Raw genomic sequence first — 14789 nt, forward strand, 5'->3', positions numbered from 1 at the left:
TTACCAGTAATAACCAACTCTCTCTCTTCTCACCTTTTCATAATAAGAAACAAAAAAATAATCTTTAAAATTGTTTCTCATCAATAAGAAAAAAATGAATCAAAGAAAAAGGGGGCAATCAATGTTTTATGTGAACTGAGTCTTAGACTTCAAGAGACTGAAGGGAGATGTGACAATAAAAGCACCTTTCACATGTCAAATCTGGCTACTCAGGTCTGGGAAATTATACCGGGGATTGTGGAAACTGGCAAGAAAAAATTTTTTTAAATCTTAACTGCTTATGTTGTTAGCAGTTTGAAAGTACATTTAAAATGGCCAGATTTCAAGTCTTTGCAGATGTGGGGTATTTGTGACCAAGGTCTTACCGCATATCCCCCTTTGGTGTAATACACATTGGTATTCTTTATATCTGTTGTTTCCCTGATTGAATGATTGCTTGACTGATTTATTGACCTTCAGTAGTTTAAAACAATAAACATTGATTGTCTCACACTTTCTATGGCTCAGGAATCTGGAAACAGCTTAGCTGGGTGACTCTACCTCAGGGTCTCTCACAAACCTGTGATCAATTTGTTGGCTGGGGCTGCCCAACCATAAAATTTGATTTTAAAAGAGAGAGCAATGGCCAGGAGATTAATTTGTGCAATTTCAAAAGCTACAATGTATAGAGAAAAAGTCAATGATATTTTTAAATGAGCAATATTATCACATTTGTAAAAGTGAAAAGCGTATTAATATTTTAAACAGGCTCTCAGTACATGGTTGAGTCTGAATAAGCAACACCCATGGGAAGAGTAAAGGCATAGATTTTCTAAAATGATTGATATCCAAAATCTTTTCAACTTGGCTTTCAAGTGCAACGTGACCATATGAGCTTAAAGCCTCCTCCTCTCAAAGCAACCACAGAATCTCTCTGTTAATTACCTCTGGGCCCACCTAACTCATAGGTTAAAGACAAAATAGTTAGCCTCTCCAACTGGGCCCTACAGCTCCTGGACTCACTCTGGCCATTCCTGCCTCTTCAGTTTTATCAGACTCCCTGTGCCCTATGCTCCACTCCATGGTCCCCTCGACCACCTACCAAGCTCCTTCCTACCTCGAACCTTTGCACAATTTTTTCCCTCTGTCTTGGCTGTTCTCCCCACCTCACTACCCATTTTATCTGTTTGACTCATAATCATCCCTCGGATCATATCCCAAATATCTCTTCCTACAATACTGCTCAGACTGGATCGGGACTCCCCAGACTCTTATACGCTATACTTGTCCTTCAGGCACTTAAGGCCCTTTTAAAAGAGGCATCCACGTGTTCAATCGTTTTGCCCTTTCATCCCTTCTGCCATGTGAGGACACAGGGTTTAAGGTACCATCTTAGAAGCAGAGACAGAGCCCTCACCAGACACTAAACCTGCCAGTGCCTTGATCTTGGATTTCCCAGACTCCAGAACTGAGAGAAATAAATTTCTATTATTTAAAAATTACCCAACCTCAGGTATTTGTTATAGCAGCACAAATAGACTAAGACACTCTTTCTGTCACTCATTTCCCCCTCGGGACCTAACTCTGTTCACCTGTGCTCTTTCTCTGCAACCAGAGCTGGTGGAGGAAAAGAACATTGGAGGTAACTTCTCACTGATGCCTACCTACTAGGACCCGGCATTTAAATTCAATTATTTCGTTCTTACTCTGGCTTCTAGGAAAGATCAGAGGCTGACGTTTGTTTTCATAAGAAAGTAAAAATGCTTCACTTTGTATTATCTATTTTTCTGGATTATCCTGGCCATTATTACAGATAATTGTGACCTGGTCAAACATGGACCTTCCATTTTAAGTTTTTATGAAAACGATACTTTTCAAAAGGGGTTAATTCTTATCAAAGCCAAGCTGTATGAAAATCAATAATAGCTAAATGTATCACTGGAACTATGAGTGCTCTATAATTATTTTTAAGGTGGTTACTTGTCATTTATTTATTTATTCATTCATTCAGAAAATATGTACTGATCCATCTTTGTGCCAGGTATTGTCCTAGGATCTATACACAAGGATCAGTGAGGCTCTGCTGATAGCCTAAGAAATCTACAGTCCTATACCACAAAACCTCAAGAGAGGATTGAAGAAAAAAGAGATATCTTCAGGTCAGATGAAAGAAATGACCTTCAAAAAATTCAAACTGCGATTGGACTAAAGTTATCAAAGCAGACTTTGATGATGTGGCACCATCATGTTCTCAGGAATCTGCCAAAGAGGCACAAAGGTGTATTCCTACAGACACCCACCACTATGCCTGTGAGAGTCTGCACGATCTTCCCAGGAATCTTTCTAAACAGTGATGAGTACTCTTCTTCCTGGGAAGTTTTACATGTGGTTATAACTGTGGTCCTATCTGAAGGCCAACAAAACACATATGTGATTTTTATAAGTTCTGTACCACAAAACCAAATGACCACCCAAAGGTATATTTTGGGCTTTCCATTTGTTTTGGAGCTCCCCAGACCACCTACGTGTTCAGTTATTCTCTAGAAGGACTCCTGGGACTCATATATTTGTATTCACACCTAAGGTATATTACAGCAAAAGAATATACAGCAGGTTCAACAATGAAAGAAGACACAGGTGGAATCTGGAGAAATCCATTTATGGGGTTCTGATGTTTCTGTGAGTGGACACATTGAGTGTATTCCCTTCTCTGCCAGTAAAATGTGCCGTAATGTATGTGCAATGATTTTTTTCCCAGGGTAGCCCATTAGACCCTCAGCAGCCAAGGTTTATACTGGGACTGGTCACATGGCATTCTTTGCCTGGCAATTACCAAAATTCTGGAATACCAGAAAATAGTAGGTGTTCACTACAAATTACATTGTCTAGGCACAGTGAATCATCTTTATCTATTAGGGAATGGAGAGACTATTCCAAAAGCCAAGTTTCCAGATGCCAGACAAGGGCTAAACTTGCAAGCCGGACCTTCTGAAGATTAGCAGCCTCAGGCTCACCGTATTAACTCTCTTCTGCACACCATTCTTTAAATCTTCTGCCAGAATATATGTTGTAGGAAATAGAAAAGCTCACATTTATCTCTCTTTGTATATATGGCTAAAGAAAATGTCACTAGCCTCAATTTTTACATAGGGTTATCACGAGAGTTATTTATTGCAATTATCAGTTTTAAAAAGGTATTACTGTTACTAATAACATTATTACTGTTAATTTTAGTAGTAATTAGTGGTAGCAGTGACAATATTATTAATTTCTATAATTAATATATTGTATGTCATGTCTATATAATATTCATATTAATTCTTTCAATGATCTTTAACATTCTTTGAAAGATTTTAACATGCTAAGATCATGAAAATTTAGGGAGATTCTGTGTTTGGTTTTTTATTTTCCTTCTAATCTGTTACCTTCTTTAACAGGGCAGACTTTCTGCAGCTTGAAGGAGCTGACCATGGATATCAGGCGTGTGAAGGACTATTTCTCCTGGCTCTACTATCAGTACCAAATCATTAGCTGCTGTGCTGTCTTGGAGCCCTGGGAGAGATCTATGTTCAACACCATCTTACTAACCATTTTTGCTATGGTGGTGTACACTGCCTATGTCTTTATTCCAATCCACATTCGCCTGGCTTGGGAATTTTTCTCAAAAATGTGTGGATATCACAGTACAATTTCTAATTGATCTTGTCTGCATTCTGTGAAATGGCACTGCATATTTATATGTTGCTTACAACTCATTGATTTAGGTGACTACTGTGTCTTTCACTATCTGACCTGAAAAGCGTTCTTCTCTATGCACTCATATATCCTGCCTGAAATTTGAGATAGATGCCTCTTTAATTTCTTTTGTACATGCTACATTGTGCATTAGACCATAGATAAAAGAATGAATTTACCTCACATACTGTAGCCATTCAATGAAAATCTATGACTTTAGATTTTTTTTTAAATCAGGACAATTTCATATAAAATTTTTCCAGAAAATAGGCTTATAAAAGATCTATCAGAATCATATATAAAATGCTCCCTGATACCTATTCTATACTGAAGGGTATATTTTAAAATTTTTCTTCATAGGCTACTGTCAGAAGTATCCTATATTTGTTTACAATGTATAATAAAAAGATGTGAATAAATCACATGGACCCCCTAAAGTTTTATTTTCTAGTAAACTGCTGATACCTAGAATTCTTTAACTTCAAGTGCAAAAGAATAGGCTGGAGGCAATTATTTCCTTTCAGACAAGGTTCATAAATTGTTTCAAATGCCTCTGAAAGTCTGGCTTTATAACAGTTTAAAATCAACAGTGTTGATTTTGGATAACCAAGTAAGTATTATAATACAAAACAATTTTAAGTATAAGAAACAAAATATAATCAAAGTAAATTCAGATATTGTGACTTTTGATGTTGCCTTGCCTTGCATGATACTGAGGAAAAAAGAGAAAAGAAATTGTTTTCTTTCTGTGCTTTCACTCAGTGGAGGAAAAAAAGAAGCATGTACTAGGCTACAGGAAGAAAAGCTAATAAATAGACTGGAAGTAATATTCTACCAGCAGGAACTCAACAGCTCCAGGTTAAGTGCTTTGATATAGTGGCTCCTTTGCAGAGCAGAAACAAGATTTATTAAATTTTCTTCGAAGTGTTTATCTTAAAAATAAATATGAGTTTTTAATTATACTGCTGAATCAAATGTGAATGCCAAAGACCAAGCCTTGCAATTTTTCTTTCCTCTCAATAAATATTAATGTTAGTAATTCTGGAGAGTAAAAATGTAAATAGCTTTTGGACAGTATTTGCACCCTTGCCTCTGTTATAAAAAAAAAATTTCCAGGGAGAGATAGAGAAAAAGATGTTTGGCATGCCAGATTAATTTGCATGTTTGTTTAAAAAAAATGTTTCAAAGAAAATTCAGATCTGAACATGTATTTGTTGATTTTTGCAAAATAAAATTAAGTTTAATTTTATAAGTAAAATATCCATTTCCAGATTTAACTTTTTTCTCATATTGCACTAAATATCTAGGGGCTATGTCATATTTCTTTCCAAACATCATTTCTTACTAATCCAATGTGGCAACTGATCTTAAAATGGTAGATAAAACTAACATTTATCAAGGGACTCCCCCATGCTAGACACATTTTACATGTTGAAGGAGGTATTGTCTCCCACTTACAGGAAAGGAGCCTGGAACTTGGAAAACTTATGTTTTTCGTTCAAGGTCAGTTAGCTTGTGGCAGCATAGCAAGGATGCACACCCAGGTCAGGACTACACTGAGCTCTGCAGATGTTTGGCACATGGAAGCCCAAGGGAGGACCATGTGAGCAAATGAAAGTTGACAGGATGGGGGTCACCAATATGTTAGAAACCAGAACTCTATGAAATAAAAGGGGTTAGGGCATGAGGAAACAGCCACGGTTGGAGGAACAAGCAGCCCAGGTCCCAGCTTCCACCTTTGGTCTGTACCTGGGGGGCTGTGCTCACCCATTTCTATGCTTCCCTAGCCCACATACCTATTTTGAAAGGCTGTATTCACTTTTAAATATTTTACAGAGGATTCTCAGTTAAGCATGAACTTGGATGCATTCCCAGTTCACAATGATTCAACACCGTTATATACATGGACCCCTGCTAAGTACTCTCGGAATTCAATCACAAAGATACTGCATTGACCTTCCCAAAATTCTCCTTCTAAAAATATGAGAGTTAAAATAAACATGAATAGAAACAGTAAAGCTTGATAAAGGATTATTGAAAAGCCCACATTGACCCCAGTAGGTCACTTTAAAGGCAGACATTACCTCTGAGCAATCAAAATAATAAATACAGGGTCCAAAAAATATAATCAAACATAGTTTGGGAAAAAAAATCTATCAGCATGCAGTGGGGGAGAAAAGAAAACTACCTGCTCTGTGTTCTGTTGATTTTCTGGACTTGGCAGATGCAACCTTTATCTTGACACATTAGCCTAAATTAGAAACACTGATGTATTTTTCCTTTGCTTCTATTACTTGGATATTTCAATAATGTGCACAAAACTTTTTTTAAAAAAAGGCAAAGTTTCTATAGTTCCAACGGACTCACATTTGTCACTCACCAAACTAGGAATCATACAATGTTCTTTTCCTAGTATCGGCCAGGTCAACAATTGCCTTTATCTATTGCCTTTATCTACTTGTGCAACAAAAAACACAAAATGCCAAGAAATTGGCCAGTTTTAACATCAAGATAACCCTGATCAGTCTTTATTAAGTTGTGGGGGAAAAAATCACTAGTCAACGTTTTCTACCTCTTTCTTCTTCCATCACTAACATATTCAGGCTCTGTCTCAAGTGTGCTGCTGGAAGGCAGGAGATTTGTCCTTATTTCTGAATAGCCAGTATATAGCCCAGAGCCTGGTACAGGGCTTAGCAGGTACACACCCTAGGAAACATTGTGTAGCTCCCCATACCCTGTATCTACACAAAAACAAGGAAGTTTGATATTTGTACTGGGCCAGTCTCAGAGTGGACAGCTTCTGGCTGTGGACCAAAAGAGTAACACCTGATTATTCATTCAACAAATTTATGAAAAGTCAACCATATACTAATGGATAGATAGAAGGAAGTAACACCTGATTATTCATTCAACAAATTTATGAAAAGTCAACCATATACTAATGGATAGATAGAAGGAAGGAAGACAAATAAATATGTGATGGAAAAAATATGATAGAAACTAGGTGATATTCAGGCGTTCGTTGTCAAATTCTTTTTTTTTTTTTTTTGGTAAAATTCTTTTAACTTTACTGTACATTTGAAATTTTTATTTAAAAAATGATAGGGAAAAAAGCCTACCATGTGCTAGTCATTAAGCTTCATACTAAGAAAGAAAGATGAATGAGAGACAGAAACAGAAACATCCCTGAATTTATGAATCATATGATCTGGTGGCAAGATAACCAAAAAAAAAAGCAAACAAATTATATAAAATATTTACAAATTGTGATAAGTTCTTATGAAAGAACAGCAGCATGCTGGAGAAAAAGTGACAAGTGGTTGGGGATGGTGGAACACGTTTCTTCTGGCTGCATTAGAGCAAGATCCAAACCTCTCTCGCTGCAGAACTTTAAGCAGGAGGGCGATGTGGGAGGGATGGGATGTTGTTTACACTGTAAGAAAATGACGCTGGCTGTTGTGTGCGAGTGGATGGAACAGGGGCATGAGTTGGGGCAGGGAGAACCAATGCAGCTTTGCAGACTAGAGTGCAGCTTTGCACCACTAAGGTGGTGGTATAGGAGTCACAGAGAAGTGGACAGACTGATTTGATGTATATTTTGGAGCTAAAAAGTCAACAAGTCTCGCTGATGGCTTGACTCAAAGGCAGTATTTCCATTAAATACAAAATACAGTCTTTTCTTAACATCTAACCCAACCATAAGAAACTTCCTCCTCATCTTGGGAGTTATTTCCAGAGCTGATTTTCAGCTGCCTCTAAGAAAGAAACTTTTTCAGAGGTCGAGGAAATCAAACTTTGTATATCTTTACTATTTTTCCACTTTTTAAAGCATCACTGTATCTCTTCTAGAGTCCTTGTACATCTGATTGGAATAAAGAACTCTGATTTTCCATCATGGAAGAGAAAGTAATTCTCCAGGTACTCTGAATCATCTACACTGACTAACTAAAATATCAATAGCACAGTTGTTCCTAGGGATTAAATTATTCTAACACCCATTCTAGACCATGAAAAGACTCTGAGAGCAAACTTCAGGGTTTGGGCTGTCTTTGATTCATTCCTGAATTATTATGCTGACAATAACGAAAGTAATAACACTGAGAAGATTTAATGGTGAGGCTGAGGAGGAGAGCAGACCAATTTTTTAGTTATTTGCTTAGAAATCATAAGGAAATGGAAGGAAGAAGGAGTTCCAAAGTAAAACTACCATTGCCTTCACTATAATGACAAAGCTTATATCTGTAGCTTTTTTGTCAACCTTTGTGAGCAACTACGATGTACTCCGTTGACAATATCCACACTCCTAATCACTTCCAGATGAAATTCAAAATTTGAATTGCTAGTTTTTATTATTGTATTTCTGTTTCTCTCTAATGGAGAGAAAGTGCTGAGTCGGCACTTACCCCAGACGTCTGGTTACGGTTAAGGGAGAAGGGAAGAATCTCCACAGACTGCAAAACAGACTGGAGAGTACTGTCTGCCCCACCCACCCAGCCTCTGCCCGGAGCAGCCACGCGCACACGTGAGGCAGCTGAGTTTTCTGGATGGCATCATCCTCATGGCCAGGGAAGCAACAACTAAGGACAGCATGTGTCACTGCGTTATGGTGCTTGGATTGCCATGACACCTGTAGAAAGGGACAAGGGAGAAGGGAAGGGGGGGTGTGGGAGGGGAGAAAAGAAAACAGGAAGAGAGAAAAGCGGAGGAAAAGCGAAGGAACATTTTCCTTTTGTATTGAGTTTACACTGGGAAGGTCTCACAAGTAAATTGCAGTTCCCTGTCCTCATTCCTCAAAGAATTTCTAGATCGCATGTATTTTTTCCTAACATGAGCCATATCCGTATGTTTTACATCCCTATTCATATTAATATTTCAGTTTACTTTGTTAAAATAATTCACTTTTGCCCAGGTTTAAAATAAGTCTCCTGAATAACCAAGCAGCTGATCCCATCCTCCAGTGGGTCTTACATCTTCCCTCCTCTACAGCACGGCTTTTATGGTGCCCTCTGCCTCGCCCCATCCCCAGCCCGACTCCATCACTACTTCTGGAGGTTCAACAACCTCCTGTAGAAAAATGGGGATGGGGGGAGATGGAGGTAAGTCTCTCCAGAGGTTCTTCCAATTAAAAAAATCACTATTCTATGAAATTCTAGTGACTCTCAGCATTTCCGCTTCCTGAAGCTTTCCCTGATTATTGATAGAAAACTGACCCTTCTCTCTGGCATTTGTAACCCTAGCACTATTATTGTTGGGGGAGAAAGGTAAAACAGCCATAGATAAAACAAACAAACAAACAAAAAAACCAGATAAATACACAAGATCCCAAGGAGCAATCAAATAGTCCTTCTCATGAGATTCAGGTGAGAAAATCTAGCTCATTCAAAGGGTGGTGTATTTATGGGGGAGGCCACCTAGAAGGATTCAGCTTGCATTTCAGTAGCCACCAGCACCCTTTACTCCTCTCCTCTCGTGCCTACACAGTCCCTCAGTCCTTTTGAACCTCTTCATGGCCCTTGCCCTGACTACTCCAACATGCAGGCCCCAGAAGATTTACTGTCTTTCTCTGCAATCTCAGTTTTCACCATTGGATGGACAGGGGCATGAGGGACTTGGGGTGGAGACAGGCAATGATCTGAGTAGAGGAAAAAAGGGGAAGTTGTTCATGTCCTGATCTAGCCAGTAAATAAAGTACCTAAAAAATCAGCTGTCAAAATATAACCTTCTGGTATGGTAACTTATCTTTCCCATCTTATTATGCAGAAGCAATACCTTCCAGCTCTGAGTTACATTACCCTGTGCCAAAGAAAGTACCCTGCTCCAAAGAGAGAGAGAGAAAAAGAGAAGTCCTTCGCCCACATATGCATATTCTGTACCTCTCAGGTGTCAGCTACCCAGAGTTATGCAGGTGTTGCTTCCAGAGAGCACAGAAAGCACAGACCATGCTTTTTGCACCATGTATTCTCATAAAAGCTCATTAAATTGATAGGGTGATGAATTAAGTCATTTTTACAATTCTAGGTTAGAAGAATTGAGTCATATTCCAGACATGATTTGTCACTAGAATTTGCATTGAGTGACTCTTCTGTAAAGTGAGTTTTTAAACATCTGAACAGATAAGTGAAGGTTTTGAGAGACTGCTGTCCCTCCCTCACATGCTCCTACCTATTGCTCCTTCTCTCCCACCCCTACGTTTACTCTCACAGCAATCCTCACATGAGCATTTTTTAAAAGGAAGGGAATTGTTTAAAAGACGAATTGATGTATTTGTAAAGACCTCCAACTGTTTTGCTCTTCAAGTACTGAACCATTGGTTCTCAGCTCTGGCTGTACATTAGAATCATCTGGGAGCTTTAAAAGCTACCAGTATCTGGCCTTGCCCAGAAAAATTAAATCAAAACCCCTGGAAGGGGGTCCCCAACACGATATTTTTAAAAAGCTCCCCAGGTGATTCTAACATTTGGTCAAGATTGACAAGCACTTCACCAGGTTTTCAGTGAATGCTGATTAATTCACTGAAATCCAGGGTCAAGCTGAATACTTTGCTTACTCTTTCCCACTTACCATGTTCACTGAACATGTCCATGATATGGCCAAGGAACCACTATTTCTCTAGATATAACCTTAATCATAATAAACACCACTTCCTGCTTTTCTTCAGTAAAAGTACTTAATACTCCCATAAGAGCTTAAAGGGCTAGATAGTTAGCATCCCACTCCCTGGTAGATTTTATCCCACATAATGATGTCTTCAATCATTACATCATGCATCATTTAAGAGCAGTAAATACCACAATTTATGCTCACAGGCATGAAGCTCTAAAGTATAGTCATTCTGCTGCTGATGAGCTTGGTGGAGCATTTTCATTTGCAACCTGAGTACAAGATCATGGCACAATAATTTGTTTAAGTCAGATAGATAGGGCCATCAGCGCTGCAGAGCATGCAAAGCTTTATGCATTTCACAATAATGTCATAGGCACCCCATGGGTGAATGATTGCACCTTGCTTCCCTTTGTTTTTAATTACTTGGAGTTATATGTCTTTAATGTAATATACATACACACACATATATAATGTAATGCATGTATACCTATATACATGCACATTTTTTAGCCATCTAAAGCTACACCAATGTAGTTGGTAGCAGAACACATTCTAATTAGAAGCTAAGATAACCAAATGACATGTATGATGAAAAAATAATCACCAATTGGAGAGGAGTGACCCGAGTTCTACTTCTTGCTCCGGCTAGATGTGTGTGGGCTTGGACAAGTCATCTCATTTCTCGGCTGCAGCTTCTCTGCTGTGACATAAAAGACTCACTTGGGAATGACATACATGTTTTTGTCTTAATGGTCCTTCCAGTTACTAGCACAGCCTCCTTAGAGGGCTGCGTTGCAAAGAATTCTGAGGTTGCATCTGCTCACTGGGAAGAATACCATTATCAACATATCAGTGTCTATGAGGAGGTCAGGAGAAGGGACGTGGAGTTTTGGTTCCACTAGGCCAGAGACCATAGAATTACTTTCCCAACACAAGGCAGAGGCTGGAGATCAGTAGAAATACAATGAAAACACTTATTTACTTATAACACCTTAACTGCCAATCTTTACAGCCATATAAAAATGTGTACACACATACTGGCAATCTGTCTCTATCTACCAGTTATATTTATTCTTCAATTCCAGTTCTAATTCTGCCTCTGCTGCCAGGCCAGCCACATGCCAAAACAATAAATATGACACATGCTATGTTATGTGTCAAGCACTGTTCTAAGTATTTTGCATATGTAATTCACTTAATGTTCACAACAATCCTATTAGATAGATACTATTATTATGCCCATTCTACAGATGGGGAAAGCCAAGACACAGATTAAGTGACTTGCTCAAGGTTACACAGCTAGTGAGAGAGCTAGGATTTGAACTGAGGCAGTCTGCTCCAGAGGCAATATGTTTAACCACTAGACACATGGCACTTTCTTCTGAATATCCATATCAACCATCCCCTTTAACATAGTTTTTTTTTTTATGCTATCATTCACTGACTCTATGTGATTACAGGAGATCGGTCAATGTGGTAATAAGCAATTTGAGATTTAGACAGAACATTATATAGGGTGACCATACATCATGGTTTGCCCACCCGGTGCCTTTGGATAGAGGTCAGGAAATTCAGAAAAGGCTTCCTATGGGAAGTGATGCCTGAATTATATCTTAAGGTTGACTAGCAATTAGCCACATTAAAATCAGCAATTCAAATCAGTTTGGTCTGTAATATAAACCTTCCCCCTTGCCAATTGGTTCTATTACTTGGAGTCCAAAATACATAATTTTGTAAACGGAGTTGACCATCCTTCCCCAACACTCAAAGAAAACCTTAAATTACTTGCAAGAATAAAGTTCAGTCCTATTGTAAGTGGGGTAACTTGCTTGCTTTTCATATGAAAATCTTAAAATGTCACTTCCAAGTTATGTTCTTAGGTTGTCAGAAAAGGAAGGAAAGGTTTAATAAAATTATTGATTAGGAAAAGAAGAAATATTTCAGGGCAAAAGAAAGTGAGAGAAATAGCTCCCTCTCACAGTCAAGAGCTTCAGACTCTCCAATAAATCAAGGTAATGAGCCGGTAATTCCATGGGGGTGTAAAGGAAAAGACATTACATCCTGGTGAGCTTCAGGCGAATAAAAACTGCTTCCACTTATATACTCTGAGACCTAGTTTAGGGATGGTTAGGCCAACAAGAAAGTACAGTGATCAAAGAGAGAATAAAAAGTGACCTTATTGAAATACTATTTTTATTTGCTTTTGTTTTGGTGATCTTGCCTTTTATTCAATATTCACATTTTTCAAATGTATTACAGTGGTGAATAATTTTTTTAACGTGACCATGATGATGACTTTATTCCACAGACATGCAGAGATATAAACCTTGTAAGACACATTTACCTATGAGACCCGAAAATACCGAGAAACTCAGAGAAGAAATGTCCTAGAGGACAGAACCAAGGATGGCTGAGAGTTAATTACCTTAATAGTACACTGAAACCAAGCTTAGAAAGCAATCTGCTTTAAGGACAATTGTATATCCTGGAAATTTGAAGTTGCCTGCCTCCCAGATGAAGGGCAGAGAAAAAAGTGATGAAACTTATCAAGATGATGAGAGGTTTACCCTTCTAAGAAACCAACTTAGAAACAAGAAACTACCCAGAGGTAATTTGAATCTATCAGAGCAAGTTAAAAACAGAGATCAGGGTCTGGGCAAAAAGGAAAATAGTCAGGAGCTCCAAAGAGGAGAAGTGAGGTGTCAAGATGCCAAATGAGAAGCTCCAGAGGCCGGAGTGAGATGTTGCTTGGAAACTCTATAATTTCCACCCCTAGTAAGGAGTGTCCACAGATTGCAAATTCTTGCCTGCTTAGTGAGGGTTTAGGGTGAAGAGGACATATAAGCGACCTAACCCAGCTTCCAGGTTCAATGCTAACCACTACTTTCAGAGCATACTCCTGGCACCATCCTGGACTATGAAAAGGTACCTCCTGTGAGTCGAAAGACTCAAGAGAGCAGCAGTACAAGTTTCCACCTGAAGTCATTGAAAGTCAGTGCCCATAATCAGAATGTCCCTAAAAGTTACAGCAAACCCAGTGTGCCCTTTTCTGCAGATTGCAGCATTCTGCACAACAATGTCACCACCTCTCCTCTATTCATGTGTTTAGCAAACCCTTTTTTCACAGGACAAAGGTGAACATGAGCACAACCCTATTTGAATGATCACAAGTACTGTAATAGTACACTTTCTTCCTTTTGCAATTCTCCATGATGTGTGACATAATTTGCTTAATGTCAATAATCTTCAAGAGGGCAGAAACTGTCTATTTTTGTCCACCATTGTATCCTCATCACCTCAATCACTAGCTGGTATCAAGCAGGCCCCCAAAAGATATTTGCTGAAGAGATAATACCCACTCAAAAAGTTGTGAGGACTGAGAAAAAGTACGTGAAGTACCCCTCACAGTGCCTGCAACTGAATCGGTATGTGCTGAACTGAGTGAGCGAGGGGAGAAGATTCTACTTCACTCACTCGCAGTGCTCCCTCAGGTACCCTCCTACTTTCTGGCTTCTTTTCACCACTGTATTTTTCACATAAGGACTGAATGCTTTCATTTCCTCTCTAGCTACTCTCCAGCTCCTGCCCATTCCACTCCCCTCAAAATCCAAACTACCAAACTCACTGCTTGAAACTCTCTTCAGTGACTGTGACATCACCGCTACAGATTCTCCTGGAATTTTTCCAACACTTTCTTCTTTTTTGTCACTGACTCTTGACTTTCTCCTCTTCTCTCAGGGCTAGTCTCAGCAGATGTCACACCTTGACCTTCTACCTTTTTTCTTTCATTGAAATTGGACTTAGCCATGCTGGGCTTCCACTACCACTTCTTGCTAATGACTCCTAAATTTTCCAATCTTCCATATTTGCCTGACCTGTAGTCCCATATTCCCAACACCCTGGGTAAATTTTCTCTCCTTTGTGTATTTAAAGCTTTTCGTTCTTCCCACAACCACAGTCTATATGCACATATATACTCTGTCTCCTACAAGACTCCCCTAGAATAAGGTCCATGACATGGGTTTTTTATCCCTAGTACCTAGCATAAGTTCTGGCACAAAGCAGGTGATAAATGATTGTTGAGTAAATGAATGAGCAAAAGAGCTTATAAAACTATTACTAAAGGATTTTTATTTGAATCTCTCTCAATATGTCAAGCTTTACACCAAAATGGTGTCCTTTTTTCCCCAAATTTCCTTTGCCTCCTGAATTTCCTGCTATCAACAATACCAGCATTCACCTACTTGGCTTAACATCTTCAAGTTCTCTTTGACTCCTCTTCATTTCCCTCATATTCATCAAATCTTGAACATTTCCTATAATATTCCATGTCACATCCATTCTCCATCCCCACTATCAACACACAAACCTAGCAAGGGCTTAGGTCCCAACTGAATTATCACAGCAGCCTCCTTGTTCTCAAACATGCAAAGACACTCTCTTATCTGCTGCAGGCTTGTAGTCTAACCTGT

The 14789-nt window shown here is 38.8% G+C and overlaps 1 protein-coding gene across 1 annotated transcript in view; it reads left to right on the forward strand.

The window, feature by feature from the left end:
* SPTSSB (serine palmitoyltransferase, small subunit B) overlaps positions 1-4938 on the forward strand; it is an 18157-nt gene extending 13219 nt beyond the window's left edge. The window contains exon 2 of the mRNA XM_008568355.1: positions 3417-4938. Coding sequence (XP_008566577.1) covers positions 3449-3679 — 231 coding nt within the window. The 5' untranslated portion in view covers positions 3417-3448 and the 3' untranslated portion in view covers positions 3680-4938. The remainder of the gene's footprint in view (positions 1-3416) is intronic.
* Positions 4939-14789: the final 9851 nt, after the last annotated feature.

This window comes from Galeopterus variegatus, unplaced genomic scaffold (assembly GCF_000696425.1).
Source record: "Galeopterus variegatus unplaced genomic scaffold, G_variegatus-3.0.2 Scaffold403, whole genome shotgun sequence".
Lineage (NCBI taxonomy): Eukaryota > Metazoa > Chordata > Mammalia > Dermoptera > Cynocephalidae > Galeopterus > Galeopterus variegatus.